At 44.6% G+C, this 19176-nt stretch overlaps 1 protein-coding gene across 1 annotated transcript in view; it reads right to left on the bottom strand.

The window, feature by feature from the left end:
• The window catches only part of VSX2 (visual system homeobox 2), a 101553-nt gene extending 82628 nt beyond the window's left edge, over nt 1-18925 (bottom strand). The window contains exon 1 of the mRNA XM_078659875.1: nt 18541-18925. Within this exon, the coding sequence (XP_078516001.1) occupies nt 18541-18904 (364 nt within the window). The 5' untranslated portion in view covers nt 18905-18925. The remainder of the gene's footprint in view (nt 1-18540) is intronic.
• Between the last annotated feature and the right edge of the window lie 251 nt (nt 18926-19176).

The following is a 19176-nucleotide window of genomic DNA, read 5'->3' as shown; positions in this document are numbered from 1 at the left end:
GGCAGTTGCTGCTCTTCCTCTTGTTTGAGTGGCATGTGTTGATTAATGAGCTGCTTGGCTCTCACAGAGACACTGTGACGTCACAACTCAGCTGTAATAACTGATTACACATCAGCAATGATGTCACATCATGCAGGTGACTAGTGGTACCAGATCTAGACTAATAATGAGATATGAGACATCGTTTTATAGAAGGGCTTCAGGCTGTTTGTTCTCCAATAACGCTATACACGTGTGTGAGGTGGGCGTCTTACGCCCGAGTAACTGGTTATGTCAAAAGGGGAAACAGCCTTTACAATGAGGTTTTTACCTCGTTGTGCCTTTACCACACATTTTTTAGCACGCATATTTTTACCACGTGCATGTCTTTACAACGCATGCCTTTACCACATTTTTAAGGTAAGTTGGGTGGAGTGGGGTGTCTCCCCACACAAATACATTGATTTAATATATAAGAAAAATGAGTGGTAATGGCATGCGTTGCAAAAGCATGTTCGTGGTAAAAACATGCGTGGTAAAAAATGCATGGTAAAGGCATACAATATCTTTACCTGCATTATACCGTCGTGCAACCTGTCAAAAGTATTTGTCAATGCCATCTATTGTTGCCTGAATGAATGTCTAGTGTTGCTGTCAACCTTTCTTATCAGTGGATGCCTGTTGTTGTCATACATCTTTATTGAGTTTCCCATTACTATAACAGTGGTGGATTAAACAATACATATTCAAATTGCCACACAGGGCGAGGAACCCACAAGATAGAATGCAAACCCATAATCCATCTGTAGACTATGTCTCAATGGAGGACCCGCATAAAATGAGCAGAAATATCAAGAACAGCTGAATATAAATCTCCAAGAACATACACAGGAAATGGGCAAGTAGGCAATAAATACTACTTAACAGCTTAAACGAGGGGACAACACAATCATCAAGAAGGGGGAAAAGGAAACACGATGGTAACACGAGGGAAACACACTCCCTCAATGAGGGGAAAGAAGGAAGGGGAACACCTACACAGGAGGAAATAAAATAAGATGGCCTTCTTTCCCAATGATCTGTCCCTACAGGAGGAAAATCAAGGAACAGGGATCGAAGTCTGGGGAACCTCAGAAAGAAGGTCCCTGGGAATAAAACATAGGAGTTTGCATGGAACATGAAGCACGACAAGGTATACAGGATGGAATTGCTAATTCCCGTCTCAAATCGGGGAATGATTTGCGTGAGTTGTAAGAGACAAGGTCTTCAATGTGGTGAATACCATAAGTAATCCAAGTGGACCAGTGAACTTCCTCCCCACTGACCGCAATGGCAGCACTGCGCTGAAGTGGGGCTTTAGAAAGAATACAACTTATGACTTGCACCAGCCTATGAGCCTTATGCAACGCAAATTGGGAAGTATGAATAATCGGGTACAGGAGAGGAGTAATCAAAGGCCTTGAAGTGTGGTAAATGGCGCTGTCCCCAGAAATCTGCAATATGTTACGCTCCAGCGACACCCATAAGGATATAGACCTGGAAGTAGGCAGTCAGTGCACATAGTAGGCCTGTTGTTGTGCCAACAAATATCCTTCCAGGTGTGAGAGATGTAAGCCACCCTTCTCTGATGAGGAGTGGAGCGTATCCCCCTTGATTCTCAGCCTATCTGAACCCTTAATGATTCAGGAGATGGATCACTGGATGCTCTGCAGGCGGTAGACCAATATAATGAGGACCAGCATTCCAAAGATGTAGCTGCATTTGTGAAGGTCATTCATCTTGATGATCTGAACCCTACTCCACAGGAACAGGTTGAGGGCAGACCACCTGTTAAAACAGTGCTCCATCCAATCCACAATGGGTTGCACATTGTCTAGAACCTTGCTTCCGGACCCCGACTAATATGCACCTTTGGGACTGAAGCCACTTGAATGGTAGAGGTTCTCATGGTGAAAGGCATGGCCTCACATTTCGACCAGTTCATCTTATAGACAGAAAACTGGGAAAAATAGTCCAGTTGAGAAATCAGAGCTGCAGCTGAGGCCGAGGGGTTTAATAATGTCAAGAGAATGTTATCTGTGTAGTAAAAGGCCTTAACCTCACCCGCTATTGTGTAAATACCTTTAAAGTTTTCAGTAGATCAAATTGCACTCACCAGAGGCTACAGAGCCAACAGGAACAACGGAGACAAGAGACCCGACCATGCCCGTTGGAGCTACCTGATACCTATAGAGGAGATGGGTTTTGGACTTCCCCCTCGACCGTCACCTACCCAGCCGGACTTTGGGCAGACTTTCCTTCGTCTCTCTGCCGTATCTCCCTCCTACCCCCTTTACCCTTACCCCGTTCCCCTCTACACTTCACTTATCTCGTCTTCTATGCTCTTGTAATGTTTTTCTAGCAACTGGTGTAAATTGTAACTGATGTAATTTTGTGGAACCTCATGTAAAGCGCTCCGATACCTCCGGGTCTAGTCAGCGCTATATAAAACTCATAAAATAAATAAATAAATAAACACTACTGTCTGTTGCTGCGGTGGATGTCAAATATGGGGAGGAGAAACCCCCACATGTGACAACTGCAGTGGGATCACAGTACATGCCCCTGGTTAGTGTGAGAAAGTCATGACCTATGCCCATCCTCTCCATAGTCCCAAAGAGGTAACCCCAATCGACATGGTCGTAAGCCTTTTCAGCATCTAAGGAGAAGAGGACCTTCTCTTCCACCTCGTTTATCACCTGCCAAATAATATGAGAGTACGCAAATGATAGGTCAAGGTGCGTCTGGGGACAAAGCCTACCAGACAGAAGTGAATAAAAGTCATGATAACGTTATTCCAATGTACTGCCAAAATCTTCACCAAAATCTTTACATCTGCATTTATCAAAGAAATTGGGCGACACCTTGAGCGTTCAAGGGGTCCTTCCTCGGTTTCGGAAGCACCAATATTCGTGCCCTGAGGAACTCAGCAGAGAGGTGCCCGTGGTCTAGGGCCCCCTGATGAACCGAGACAAAGATGGGGATGGTCTGGGCTTTGGTAGCTTTAAAAAATTCAGTTGGAAGGTCTTCCTCACCAGGAGCCTTCCCAAAGGGCAAGACATCAATTGCCGAGGCCATTTCTTCCAGCATCACTGCTTTCTCCAGATGAGCAGGTTGGATGTGTATCAGCTACGGTAGCTGTAGAGTGTTAAAAAAAAAAGTGGATTTTATATCTGGGGCCTTGGGCGTTCCAGCCGTATATAGGCATAAAACAAATTATGATTGCATTGAGTGATTGTTACTAATAAGAATAGGAGCACTAGAGGGACTGCATTTAGACAACGCAGTCTACGCCTAAGTCCCTTTTCGGCCGTGCTATCTCTGTCCATGCAGTATCAGTCTTAGGCTCCGTCTTCCTACAGCATTTCTGTTCCTGCATGTAACACAAGCTGCAGTGAGGTCTGGGCAGAGACGTGGCATCAGCACAGAACCGCACAGCGCACAGAAGTACTCGGGTGAGGCAAAGACCTCAAGTGGCCATTCACCTCTTTATCTATATCCTCCAGCCGCGCTCGGCAAGAAGAGAGGGGGGGGGGGGTTGGTTAGGGTATGGTGTCCGGGTGGCTCAATTCATCCCTCACCCATTTTACTCTTAGTTTCAGTATGGAACCTGCACACAAAGTCATTAAGTCTCTGGCTAGGTTGAGTATTTGAGTGTAGATTGTAATGCTGGCTCTTGGAACAATTAGCCGGTTCATCTAAGCTCGCTTCGCTTTGGGGGCCTGTTGTTAACCTCTTGGATGCTATGGGAATTCCCCTGCTGTGCTGGGATTTCGTGATCCTCATTGGTTTATGACGAGCTGGGCTCGTCATGAGCGTGCGAGGAGGCTACTGAATGACGAGCCCAGCTCGTCATGAGCGTGGAAGGGGTTAAACTCTCACACCTGTCTTGTTCCAGAGATTTGCCGTCCCCCAACTGCTGGTTGTGGGGCCTATCCTTTATGGTTATGTTGCCTTCCTCTTGGTCCTCTCCTGCATTCTCCTTATTTCTCTCTGGGGAATCTACCTTCTTAAACTACGATATGTTCTGAATCACTGTCTCCACCCCCCAGCAGGTGGTTACATCGTGCCCGCCCCAGTTATAGCCCATGCTCCGGGTTTGTAAGGTGTCAGAGGTGCTTTAGGAGCGCATGACTTCTAGGTCCCAGACAGCGGTGGGACACTCTCCTCTTAAAGCTTGCCCTTGTGTCGTTGTGCACTTGCTTGTTTTGGGCACCGTCTGAATCATCCGGAGACCACACAGGGTTTACAGGTATCATGTTCCACCTGTACCCTTTTAGTTTGAGTTAACAGAGAGGACAGCAGGTTATGTAATGAGGGGTGCCTCAGTATTCCGGCATGAACCAGTGTAGGTATGTTCATATTGGGCACTTGACATCGCCATTGGCCTGCGGCCACTGCTCCTTCGAAGTTGTATGCCCAGGTGTTGGAGGAAAGCCTAGAATTCGAGCCCATGAAATGGTTGGCCATTATCTGTCCTGATGTCTTCCAGGAGGCAGAACATGGCCAAGACCTGATCCAGTGCTGGGGAGAATGTTGTAGAATGTAGTTGATTCAATGAGTACCACTATGGGATCATTAGAATGACTATCGACTTGTAGCATGGTGGTTTTCCCATCTGTGGAGCTGCCAAAATCAAGCCTGACTTTCTTCCACAGGGTGTTGCATGGAGCTTATCGAGCTGGGGTCTCCGGGCTGCCGGTGACTTACCATGCTTCACACTATCGCACAAGGTCATTAACTAAGGCTTCCAACACAGGGAACCATACCTTCCCTTGTTGCCGGTTCTTCATCTTGGTGGTCCCCTGGTGACATCCATGAGCAAGCTCTGCCACCCGCCTTGTCAGACTTGCGAGAATGACTATGCGGTGCCCTCTTAGCACAAGACTGTCTGGGGCAGAACTCAGCTCATGCCTGACTTTCCAAAGTTGCGTCAGATGTTCTTTGTCAGAGTCAGTCCTTCAGGAACATATTCCAGGACCCCTATTGTAATATCACTATGACCTTCATAAGCACAGTATCCTCAGCAGTCACCTGGCCGACCTCTGTAAGGCTCAAAGTCCTCGGGCATGCTCCCCAGCTCACTAAGCATATGTATTCCTTCATCCAGCTTGCATAGTGCTCTGGTCTGCTGTCTGCCTGGAGGGATGTCGGGATAAAAAGATGGCTGGGTTCCCGGAGCCTTGTCGGTATATCACCTCGAACTGGAGCGCTCAATCCTGGGATGAGGAAGGGGTGCTGTGCCCTTGAAGAGTGGGACTAGTGGCTGATGGTCAGTGAGTACACAGAAGGGCCGTCCACAGAAATGAAGGTGGAAATGTCCACAGGCCCACTTGATGGCAAGAGCGTCTACCTTAATTTGGATGTATCTGGCTTCTGTCAGGAAGAGAGCTCTGCTTGCAAAGACCAGAGGTTCTCATCGTCCTGGATTGACCTATTATGACAGCACTGCCCAAAGCCCCACCGGGCTGGTATCCACAATAATCTCTGTCCTTTTCTTGGAGTCAAAATAGGACATTGTTGCTTTGCGGAGGAGCGCCAACTTGGCAAACTGGAACGTGTCCACTTCCTGGGTGGCCGAGGTTCACCTGGCATCGGCCTTTGTCAGTGCCCTGAGAGGTTCTGTGATTGTCACCAGGTTGGGGATAAACCAGCCGCAATAGGCGGCCATCCCCAAAAAGCAGTGAACTTCTGTGGCATTACACGTCGCTGGGGCCTGTTGGATTGCTTGTGACTTCTTTGAGTCAACCTAAATGCCGTGCTAGGTGACAATGTATCTGAATAACTTGATGCTTATTTGAAAGAAGGAGCCCTTCTCAAGGTGAAGAGTGTCGCTTCAATGTGGCTCTGAGCTGTTGATATCGTTTTTCAGCTGTAGTGGAGTATTTCAGAATATCATCATTGACGTTCATTACCCCTTGCAACAGGAGAACACCTCCCTGATGGCATTTTGGAACACCTTAGCTGGTGATGATATCCCAAAGCTCAGGCGCTTGTACCTCCGCAGGCCTAGGTGTGTGAAGAATGTTGTGATGTACCTGCTGCTTTCATCTAGCTGTAGGTACCAAGCATGGAGGCTGAGCTTTGAAAACCACCGGGCCTCGCTGAGGTCCGCGACGATATCGTCTATCTTGTGTGTGATGTGTCTCTCCCATCTAATGGCTTTGTTCAGAAGGAGCATATCAATGCACAGGCATATTTTGCCTGGCCTCTTGGTTTTTTCTGCAATGAACAACAGAACAGCCATGGCGTGGGCCTGGAGACCTTCTAAATTACACCCAAGGTCTACAACTTGACTCATTCCTGCTCGACCAGTGTCCGTAGGTGAAAGGGAACACGCTGGTATCGTAGTGCCACTTGTTTGACTGTTTTGTCTACGTAGAGCTTGATCAGATCGAAGGGGCTTGGAGGCATCCTAGCCCCTGGAAGAGGCTGGTAAACTGGCTTAACAGGTCATCAATCTGGAAGGCCTCAAGATTCCTAGCAAAGGATACAAGGCCGAGCTCCTCCGTTGTATGTCACCCAATGAGAGTTTCAACTTATTTTTGAAGAAGTGGAACATAGCTGGAGTCTCCTGGGTATTGGACTCTACCGGTATGCTCATTTTCCCTTTTCAACAGTCAGGGCAACTGCCCTCCATAGGTATAGATCTTGGTCGTTGATGGTGAAAGAACTGGCAGAGGGCGAAGGCGTTGGTATTTGTGGAAGCTCATCATGTTAACAGACGGCCCTGTGTTAATGAGTGCCTTGATGGTTGTGCCAGCCACCTCGACCACAAACATGAATGGGGGTCTCCTGTGTCGTTTGAGGTGTTCAGTGAATGAAATGAAGAATACATCTTCGTCTTCGGAGGGTGTATTGAGTGTCACACTGCGACGTGCTGTGTGAGGCCGTGCTCTGGTTTTCTGAGTCTGCCAGCGAGAATAGATGAATGGCCTCTACTGCCGGCATTCTAGCACATGCCCTACAACCCTCCTGCCAAGGTGAAGGGGAGTTGTTTGACAACTTTTAATCCAGCTTCCCCGAATTGGCTACCACCTGTACTGCTGATGACCAGCCAAAGGAGATTCGTGCAAAGATCATCTGAGGATGCGGTCAAAGACCCTCTGGGGTCTGATCTTGAGATAACCTAACATCAGTGTCGATGACATCCTTATCCTGGCATGGTCGCACGACTGATCAGCGGTGTGGGCAGCAGAGATGGACAAAGGCCTGACACATGGTGCTAGCAACTGCAAGTTGCCTTTTTAAAGTGGAAATAATAGATGCAGTATCCACCAAGATGCAGCATCCGCCCCAAGTTTCCCGCACCCATGCTGGCCGTTGCACACTGCAGGAACTGCGGGCAAGAGGAACATCCCCATGAAAACTGCCCAGACAAAGGAAAGATGTGCTCCAACTGTGGCAAGCCCACTTTGACAAGGTATACTGTGCCCTGCACTGACCAGCACCATCGCTGGTCACTGACCTCAGAGCCTTGACTGTGGAGGAATCCCTGTTTGAAGGGCAGAAACTGTTGCATGCTGGATATTGCCACAGCACTTTCTCATCGACGACCAGTTTTACCAGCCTCAATCTCAGTACCGTTCAATGTCCACAGATCACTGTTTGTGACCCTCAACCACTATCACCAGCAACCACCAAACATTCTCGACACCATTCGACGTCCTGGGTTCTGACCACCAACCTTTCTCAACACCATTCTATGTCCCCGGCTCGGAACACCACCCATTCTCAACACCATTGTATGTCCCCGGTTTAGAACACCAACCATTCTCAGCCAAATACTATGTCCCCCATATCAGATCGCCAACCATTCTACGTCCCCAGCTCACCACCAACCATTTCAAACACCATTCTATGTCCTCAGCTCAGACAACCAACCATTCTCAGGACCACTCTATTTCTCCAGCTCAGACAACCAACCATTCTCAACACCTTTCTATATCCCATTCACTGCCTCTGACCAGGTCATCCTTATCATCTTAATATTGCCCCGTTCACCAGCTCGTACATAATTAATTTGAAATGAATTCAACATCTCCAAATCATCACCTCTGCCCATCATTTTCACCATGATACAGCCACATATCCCACCTCTAACCATCGATATTTTGACCATGACTCTATTACCATACCACATACTCTGACCATGAATTATTTTCACCACAATTCTATGTCCGAATGCTAAATGTCTGACCATCTGTCATTTTCACCACCACCGTATGTCTCCATGTCCGCTCTCTGAAGATAAATCATCCACACAGCACGCTATATGGCTGTCTGATGAAAAGTAAACCACCAAAATATCATAGTACAAAAATAATGTGATAAAAACATCGACAACAAAAATATCAACTTAACATACTAATATTATGAAGTACAAAAATATGTTGGTAAAAAATACTGCACTCCATAATAACAAAAATATGGTGATAAGTATGTATTTCATTGCATTTAACATTATTTTAATTTAAAATTAAAGTTAAATCATGGTTCTTAAATTAATACAAGGGTATATAATAAAAAAAGACAAAAATATTACTTTATTAACTTTTTCAAATAGTTATAAGTGCACACGACATTCATGATTAAACAATAAATATTAATATTAACCTATAAATTACAGTAAATGTATTATACACTTAAAAAAATATTAAATTAAAATACTTATCTGTACCTTATACTAAATAATAAAACATCACATACATTTATAATTATGAATCAATTGTCATACAATATTAACATATATTTTAAACGCATTCAACCATTAGAAATAATATTTCAACAAAAATAATAAACTGAAGATTTAGAAAATGATTTTTTTTAAATAAAGCAATTTAAATAAATAAGCTTAAATATCTCAAACAAAAAAGCCAGGACAACGTAACATGAACCAAACTAATTATAATCAAAAATCATTTTAAAAAAATCCAAATGCACAAAAGTAGCTAAAAACCTGTAAAAATAGAAGGAAATGCACTAGGGGTTGAAATCTACAATTATAACTTCAATCGAACAAACACTGGGTAAAGTGCATACAGAGGGGATGTTGTTCAGGGCCGGACTGGGAATCAAAACCGTCCCCGGCAAAGTGCTCGGCCGCCCCTAAAGGGGGGTTGGAGGTGCCGCCGAGCTCTTTGCCGGTTTTCGGCCGTTTTTGTTGCAGGGCCGATTTTGCAGCTATGCTGCAAAAAAAGCCCTGTAACAAAATTGGCCCCCAGGGGTCCAAAACCGGCCCCCACCCGTGCTGCGCACCGGGGGATTGCCCGGTGCCCGCTACGGCCAGTCCAGCCCTGATGTTGTTGGGCAGATTTACAATTCTAACACCAGTCTAACAAACGCTGGGACAAGTGCATAAATTGACTGATCAGGTCCAAACTCCAATCCAACCAACATGGAAAGTTCATACAGTGGGAGGGTCAGATGTATTATTCTAACTCCATTCTAACAAACACTGGGGAAGGTGCATATATTTGGGATTCAGGTTCACTATTCTACCTCCCTTCTAACAAACACTGTAGAAAGTACATACACAGGAGTGTTGATTTACTTTTCTAACTTCACTCTACCAAACTAATATATCAGAATTCCGTATTATTTTCTGTCATATATAAATAATAATTAAAATAACATCCCTCAACCAACCACTCCCAACTTGACATAGAAACCTAACAAGAAAAGTAACAAAATGATAGAAAAAACATTATAGCTTTTTTATTTATATTTTAAGTATTTTTTTAACAAAAAAATCTTTTTTCTCCTTTCCCCATATACGCCACATATAAAAACAATAAAAATATTTTAAAAATTAAACATTAAAATGTGGAAATATTAAAAATATAACCATAATGTAATTACCTTTAAAAATAACAATAGCTATCCCACCATAGATAAAAATGCCTAAAATTATAGTTTACAAAAACATATGCAATTTTATTTTTATAAATTAGACAGTTAAACATATAGATAAAAAAAATGCATTACTAATACATTCAACTATTTTATCAATTGAAACATATTTTAATTAAGCACTACCCACCCAATGCCCTAATAAAACCCACACATAGAAATCTTTATTGATTAATTAATATAAAACATTATTAAACATGTAAGCAAATAAAAGATTAAAATAATAATTAATTAACATTAATATTTTGCTTTAAATAACACTAGTCAACCAAATTCCAAAAACCCACATTCCGACATTAAAATTGAATAATTAAAAAATCTATTAAACATGTAAACAAATGAATAGCAAATAAGAAAATATCAAATCTATCAATTTAAATGTATATATATAAATTTTTTAACTACCCATCTATAACTACCCATCTATATTAGTTAAAATAATTACAAATACATTTAATTAAGAAGTAATCAAATAAAAGCATAACAGTACAATAAAACAACATAGTAAAAAACAATATTATGTTAAATTATATTTTAAACGTCAATATTTTGTTTTTAATTGGTAAATAATATAAACGTATCTTCACTATTTCTGTCCACGATATTTTTGTAGCCAATATAGTTGGTCTCAGTGCTTAATTTGAGAAGGTGGTTTCCAGGTCTCTGCACTGGCCCTTCATTATCAACAGGGGCTATGTATGGGGCGCTGTTTGTCTTATTGTTCTGAAGAGCACAACATCTGTTGTTTAATAATTAAATCTACATTAAGATTACTAATACCTGCCACCCAAAGCTACAAGAAAAGCTTGGGTGCTAGGCATTATTAGTCATGTCTAAATTGTCACCCTTGTGAGAGTGTAGTGGCTCGTAGTGACTGTACTGTCATTGGCAGTGCTAATGGGAGCAATGGGTGGTGCAAGCTGCAGTGGCCTTCAGACAAGTGCCCGGGCACTTCTTTCTTTTCAAATTAAGCACTGGTTGGTCTACAATATTGTGGTCAAACAATATTTTTGAATCGATAAATGGGGGAAACCCCTTTACATCCTCCTACCCCAACTCCGAGCAGCAATAATTTTATTCAAATATATATGTGCCCATAACCCTATCTTATCATCAATAGCTGTCACTGCCATTTATTGACCCCATTTCCCTGCCTATGACCAAAGTTTTCACCACCACTCTGTGTCCCCCAAACACCACCTCTGACCATGAATATTTCCACAATCATTCTATGTCACCATATAACTGCTTCTGACCATCAGTTATTCTCCTCATCTTTATGTCCCCATACCCTGCCTCTGACCATCAAGTACATCACTAATCTATGTCCTATACCCCACCTCTGACCATCAATATTTCTACCACCAATCTGTCTCCTTAAAACTTCCTGCTCTGTCTATCAAATTCACTACCATTATGTCACACTACCTATCAATCATCCTCACCAGTATTATGCTTCCCCATAGCCCTCCTCCAACCATCAATCATTCTTGCCACGATTCTGTGGCCCATATCACACCTCTGATGCTCAATTATTCTCACCACCATTCTATGTCCCCATGTTATCTCCTCGCCGATCATTCTCATTGCTTTCTTTGTCCTCACACTCCACCTCTGACCTCATTTATTCACGCCACCATTCTATGTCCTCATATTACCTCTTTTGACCATAAATCATTCTCATCGCTTTCTTCATCCTCCTTTTCCACCTCTGACCAGTGTCTATATATATTCTCATTCCACATCTCTGAGAATCAATTTTCACCACCATTCTATGTCCTCATTTCACTGCTTCTGGACATCGGTTTCACCACTGTTATATGTCCCCATACCCCTCATCTGACCATTTCTATTTCTTCATACCTCACTGTTGACCCTCAATCATGTTCGCCGCCATTCTGTGCCCTATTCCAATGCCTCATTCCACTGTTCTCACCAGTCATCATATGTCCACAAATCAGGCTCCTCTATCAATCACTTTATCTGCCTTCATTGCCCACCTTGAACCATCTACCATTTTAATCACTCTCTATATCTCCATACCCCCACCTCTCAACAGCTATCATTCTCACCACCAGATCGTTTTCATCAACTTTCTACGTCCCAGTGGTGCACCTCTGACCATCAATCATTCCCACACCATTCTTTTTCCCTCATTCCATCGCCTCTGATCAGCAATTTCCACCAAAACTCTGTGACCTCAAACTCCTACATTGACCCATAAAGTTTGAAATAATCCCTTAAATAGAAGTGAGGCAGTGTCTGTTAACAAACTTCTAAGTATTAATATGTTTTATGCTTATCTTCCCCTCCCCGAAATGAGTTGCTGGACTGGCGTGCATCATTGGGCCACAAACCTTGTCCCATAACCAAAGACTGACCACAGACCTGAGGAACTATCACCCATGGAAGAGGAGAAAAGTAAATAAGGCCTGTGGTAACAGGTGCATAGATTCAGTTCTTAGAAAAGACGAGGAGAACAAGCAGGACGTAGAGAGGCTAAGAGAGAACGAAACAGAGATATAGAGGAACTTCAATAATCAACAAAGCTAACGTAAGGGGGAAGAGGAAATGACTAAACAGAAAAAAGCAAAGAAGACAGACAAACGAAAAGGAGGAAGTAAAAAAGAATATTAAAAATGGGAAGTCAAAAACAGAATATAGAGAAAAAAGAAAAGAGAAAGCGAACAGTGTAAAGTTGTCAATATGAAGGAAAGAAAAAGATAAATAAAGGGAGAGAGTAAGGGAGGGAGGGAAGGAAACACAGAAGATATGCCGAAAATAACTGAAAAATAAACCAAAAATAAAGCTGAGTAATTGCACAATAGTTGAGTAAAAAAGTAAAAGCAGACAAAAAGTGAGAAATATCCAAATCGAAAAAGGAGAAAGGAAATAATTATGAAAGAGAGTGGGCAAGATAGCAATTAAAAAACAAGCGGAACAAAGACCGAATGAAAAAAATGGACTACAGCTGAGTAAATACAAAAAAGTAGAAAGAAAGAAAGAACCACGGAACGAAATTGAGAAACATCTGGAAAAATACATGGGTAAAAAAGATTTAAGTATAGAGCAGAAGAGGAAAGGAAAAAAAAGAACATCTCTAAGATACTAATTGAAAAAACAGAAATTGGGCGATAAAATAAGAAAGAAAAAAAAATCTATAAACAAACTAACAAAGAACAAAATGGAGGAAGAAATTAAGGAAAAAGAAAGAATAAAAGGAATATTCGAAAGAAAACGAAATGAATAAAAACACAATTGAAAGAAGCGGGTTAATATACAAAAGAATATCAATGAGAGAAATAAAAAGAAAAATTCAAGAGAAAAATAAATGAGCAAAGGCGGAGAAGACAGACAAAATATGTTGCGACAAATGGAAAAAATGTGAACGGCAGAGTGTTACGTACAGTAAATTGAAGGAACGAGTGAATAAAAAAAATGTCATATGGGGAAAATCACAATGGGAGGAGGCTAAAACATGACACACCGATGGTGTTTTTGGGGAATAATCTTATCTGGGATGAAGTCGTGCAAAAATGACGTGTGTTATTTTATCTCCCTACAACATAGAAATCCTCATTCTCTCCAAAAGGCAGCCAGTTACGGAAAGGAAAAGCTGTCTGTGGTTACCGGTGTCACTTTGAGGCCGTGATCAAGAACTCGGACAGGTGCCTAAGAGAGGTCGGATCCTGTCAAACTATACAGTCCGGGTCCTGTGCGCACAGAGAAGGGCTGCGGGTGTCCGAGTGCCTCATGCTTCTTGTGAGCAAGAAACACAGGGCTCTGTAAAGAGACAGGCATTGCCCTGTGAGAAACAAGGAAGGGGCGGAGCTCGCTGGACTGAAAGGCGGGTTTAGAGATAGGAAACACACACCTTGTTTCTGTTTCTCCGGTGTGTACGTGTTGAACTCTTCCTCCCCCCCGGAGGAGCGGCGGCCGCGGGCCGGGGCTGAGCACGAGCAGGGTGGGAAGCGAAGGAATCATCATGGGGATAAAGGGGGAGGGGGTCAGCTACGGGAAGTTCAGGAGAGGAGGTAAACGCTGAAGGCCAAGAGGGTTGAATGCCATGGGTATAGAATTGGAGGTGACGAGGGTAAGAGGGTTGAAGGCTGCCCATGGATATAGAATTGGAGGTGAGGAAGGTGGAGGCTGGCTCTAGAGATAGAGAGGAGAATGGTTGAAGAGAAAAATAGTAGATAATGTCTAGAGAGGGGAGAGCTGAAGCTGAAAAGGGGTAGAGGCTGCTAGGGAAATGAAGGGGAAGTGGGATAGAGAGGGGTTAAAGAGGGGGTGGATCCTGCTGAGGGAGAGGTGAGGGTGAAGAGGGGTAGAGGCTGCTAGAGACAGAAAGAGAGGAGAGTTGGAAGGGGGATCCTGCTGAGAGAGAGGTGTGAGGGTGGAAGACTGCCCATAATGCAATATATATTTCGAGGGAGAGGGGAAGACCGTGAGAGAGGCAGAAAAACAGAGGGTAAGAGGGTAGTTACCACCACCTTTACAAGAGAAAAATACCGGCCATTTTTTGTAGTATTGGAGAGTCTGGAAAGGCCCGGACATGATACAATAGGACTTTGAACAAAATCGTATCTATTTATTTTCAACGTGACGGTCCTGCCTTTCTTTACTCTACTTATTAGTCAGGGGTGATTGACACACACAGCTCTAGAACAGTGTAAAAGTGCTTGTTATTTACATTTGCTGTTTGAAGTATGTACAGATAAGGGCTACAAAAACCGGCTTGAGGTCATTCGCCCAGGTGGCAACCTTAGTCAGAGGGGATACATACAGGCAGGCGGCAGTGGAGAGGAAGAGAAGGGCTGGTGCCTGGAGATAAATGCGTGGATGGACGATGTCTGGAGATACAGTGAGGGGTGGAGAGACGGGAAGCGAGACAGAGAGAGGAGACTGAAAGGAGCGAGAGAGAGCTGAGGCTGGAAAGGGGAGAGGGGCAATACATGTAGAGAGCGAGTTAGAGAGGAAGATACAGTATGGAGAGTAAATAAGCATATAAGACAGAGGGAGAGATACATGGTGGCCTGTGGAGAGGGGGTGGAAAGTACAGAGGAGGGCGGGCGATGGGAGAGTTGGGAATGAGGTAGAAGGACTGAAGTTAGGATGACAGCCTGAAAACGAAACAGGGTGACGAGATAGATAGATAGTATCCTCCTTGAAGCCTTCGAGTCCCTGCCCCGAGCTCCCATCTCTGGGGCCTGCGGATCCGACCTTGACAGCCCGCCTTGTAAACGAGCATTCATTCGTTGAAAGCAGTCACTGGCGTTTTATATTCCACATTCATCGTAGGGATACTTCGAATGTTCCCCGTTAGTCGAAAAATCCCTCCTTTACGCATAACCCAACGAATGAGTGTCCGCAAATAATTATTCGATTTACCTGGAATGGCAAATAATTTGTTTTTTCTCCACAGTTAACGCAATGTAGGAAAGATGCTTCCTTTCCTTTCCCCTCCCCTCCCCTCCAACTGCCAACTCCCTCTCCCCACAAGTTCGGCTCTCTTTGACAAGGAAAAGGCAAAATCCAATAAAAACGGGGAATTCGCTGGCGAAAGACTTTCTTTTGGATTCGAAAGATTTGAAAAAGGAAGCGACAGGCAAGCATTCCCGGGCTTCTAAAAGCGCACGAGAGAGCAGGTGCAGCCGGGTCTCTCCCGGGCCGCTTCGCGCGCGAGCTCCTCTCACTGACAGGAGCCGGGGCGACGGATACACGCGACGGATGTCTCGCGCGCGAGCTCCTCTCACTGACAGGAGCCGGGGCGACGGATGCACCTCACAGCATGCGAAGCAGGTGCGAATCCGAGCTTTGGACGAAAACATTGCTAAAATACGAGCCGTCCTTTCCCTCAGCATCTGGGTCCTGCCTGTGGTGGGAAGGGCCCCCGGGCAGGGCCAGCCTGTGAGGACCAGCCAAACTATATATCCGTCTTCCAAGGTGCATCGATATACGATTATTATCATCGTCGTCACTAATAATAATAACCGCTATTATAAATATAATTGTATGACTATTTTTCATTATGCCGCCTCAGTCGGCTTCGCACATCTTTACATATTAATATTTGTAATACAAGCGTCGTCATATTATTTGTATTATACAAATACTATCATATTTATAATTACGATATTTTTTTCACGCTCAACCCTCTGCCATCTTTTTACTTCATACAACGTCTCGCCAGACTCTCGGCCCTCCTCTGCCTTTCACAATAGGATAGAGTCCCTCAGTCAGAATAATAATAGTGAGCTGCCTTTCACAATATGACAAGCTGCTTCAGTGATAATAATAGTGAGCTGCCTTTCACAATATGACAAGGTGCTCGAATGATAATAATAGTGAGCTGCCTTTCACAATATGACAAGGTGCTTCAGTGATAATAATAGTGAGCTGCCTTTCACAATATGACAAGGTGCTCGAATGATAATAATAGTGAGCTGCCTTTCACAATATGACAAGGTGCTCGAATGATAATAATAGTGAGCTGCCTTTCACAATATGACAAGCTGCTTCAGTGATAATAATAGTGAGCTGCCTTTCACAATATGACAAGGTGCTCGAATGATAATAATAGTGAGCTGCCTTTCACAATATGACAAGGTGCTTCAGTGATAATAATAGTGAGCTGCCTTTCACAATATGATATGGTGGTCCAATGATAATAGTGAGATGCCTTTCACAATATGACAAGGTGCTTCAGTGATTATAATAGTGAGCTGCCTTTCACAATATGACAAGGTGCTCCAATGATAATAGTGAGATGCCTTTCACAATATGACAAGGTGCTTCAGTGATGATAATAGTGAGCTGCCTTTCACAATATGACAAGCTGCTTCAGTGATAATCATAGTGAGCTGTCTTTCACAATATGACATGCTGCTTCAGTGATAATAGTGAGCCACCCTTCACAATAGGGCAGGCTCTCCCATTGCCTTTCACAAAGTGACAGGCTCCCACAATAAATAGTGATCTGCCTTTCACAATATGACAGGGTCCCTCAGTAATAATAATAGTGAACTATCTTTCACGATGACAGGCACTCTCAGCAACAATTGTGATCTGCCTTCTACATCATGACAGGCTCCCTCAATAACAATAATAGTGTTCTGCCATTCACAATGTGAGAGATTCCCTCAATATTACTCCTTCAATATTAATAGTACTTTATCTTTCACAACATTACAGACCATACCAATATTGCTCTACCTTCACGGTGTAACAGGCCACTGAATCATAAAATAATTCTGGCTTTCGCAGTGTGCCTGAACCCTCAATAACGAGTGTTTTGCATTTAACAATACGATAGACTCCCTCAAAAACAGTGAGTATAATGGGGATCCCCACTATTACTAATTAGGGCGGTTGTGTTGTAAAAGCCGAGCACTATTGCTGTGTGTGTGGCCAGTGCGCTGTAAATTCTGGGGTCCTTGTTGCGGGTGTAGTTGGGGCCTGCGTGCATTTGCAGAGTGCAGCAGAGGTGCACTATGGATTTTGGGTAGTTGATATATTTGTGAGGGGCTTGTACTACATATTCTGAGCGTGTGGCCACGTGTTGTTTGCTCTGATGTTGTTCTATAGATTCAGGGGAGGGAGTTACTGTATGTGCGGGTGCAAGAGACATGACCTGTGAATTCTTGGACTGTGGCCTCGTGTCGTTTGCACGAAGCATGTTCTTTAAATGCGAGAGGGAGGGGGTTACTGGATGTGTGGGGTGCACTGTAAATTCTGCTGGGAGTGTGGCCGCATATATTATTTGCACGGAGAGTGCGCTACAAACGGGAGAGGGGTGTATTAGGTGCTTGAAATGGAAATACGAAAGTGTAGTTACTTATTTTTCCCAGAGTACCTGTTTGCTACGGAAAAAAACTTTCCTCCCCCATTAAAAGTATTGCATCCGTGGTAAGAAGTAGAGGCGTTCTTCCTTTCGATTTAAAGAAGTGTAGGTACTGGGTACCTGCCCATTTAAAGCACTGAGTACATCCTGTAAGTGTGTTGTTTACAGGAAGGGTGTTCTACAAATTCGGGGGGAGAAGTTACTGTATAAAACTGGTGCGAGGTGGTGTACTGTAAATTCCGGGCGTGTGGTCTCGTGTGATTTGCACGGAGGGTATGCTATAAATTGGGGGGGGGAGTTAATGTTAAATAAATATATTCGGAGTGCTCCTGGCGCACTCTACATTCTGGGCGTGCGGTCTCATGTGGTTTGCACGGGGGTGTGCTATATATTCGTAGGTAGAAGTGACTACATGCGGGTGCAAGGGGGTGTACTGTAAATTATATGAGTGTGGCCTCGTGTAGTCTGCACGGAGGGGGTGTTATAAATTTGGGGGGAGAGGAGTATATGCGGAGTGCAAGGGGGCGCACTGTAATTCAGGGAGTGCGGCCGCACGTGTCGTTTGCACGGGAGGGTGTTCTATAAATTCGAGGGGGTGGTGACTTTAATGAAGGGTATGCACTGTAAATTCTTCGCGGGTCCGTGTGGTTTGCGCGCAGGGGTTCTGTACATTTCGGCGGCAAGGAGTTCCGGTATATGCGGGTGTTCTATAGATTTCTGGGGCCACCACAGGATTGGTCCCCACCACTCCTTCAGTCTGACGTTACCTGAGCTGCCAGTCTCCCTGCTGTCTCTCTGTCCAGGGCCTCTCCCCAGGGTGGGCAGGTGAATACTCTGGGGGTCCTGCAGCACCTCCAAGAAGCCGGGCTGGCTGTAGAATGCAGGGATGCCTCCGGGCCCCAGCAGTCCCATGCCCATCCCGGCCGGGCTCAGCACGCTGCGGGCCGCCAGCAGGTGCGCCCCGTGGCTCAGGGTGTCCAGGCCGGGCCTGGGCGGCGCCGGGGGGTCCTTGTTCAAGCCCAGGATTTCCTGGATGCCGAAGCTGGTGCAGCGGGGAGGGTGGGGCACGGCTGGGGCCGTCCGGGCCTTGGTCAAGGGCTCCGGCAGCAGCTGCCCCTCTTTGCCCGTCATTCTACAGTTGGGTGCGTCCTGTGCCACCTGCGCCTCTCGCTCCACCCGGGTCTTGGCCTCCTCTCTCTCCTGTGCCGCCTGTCCCTCCTGAAGTATGTCCCAGGTGTCCCCTCACCATCAATGCTCAAGAGCCCCCAACAAACCCCCCTTTTATCCAGAGAAGCCACCCGAACGGGGTCAGAGCTGGCAGCCAATCAGCAGCCCCCGAGCGATTAGGGATGCCAAAAAGCATGAATCCATCAGTGCAGTCATCGGAGGGATGGCATCGAGGC

Source organism: Lissotriton helveticus, chromosome 9, assembly GCF_964261635.1.
Source record: "Lissotriton helveticus chromosome 9, aLisHel1.1, whole genome shotgun sequence".
Lineage (NCBI taxonomy): Eukaryota > Metazoa > Chordata > Amphibia > Caudata > Salamandridae > Lissotriton > Lissotriton helveticus.
The sequence above is the reverse complement of the archived record's forward strand: the minus strand, read 5'-3'. Positions and strand labels throughout refer to the sequence as shown.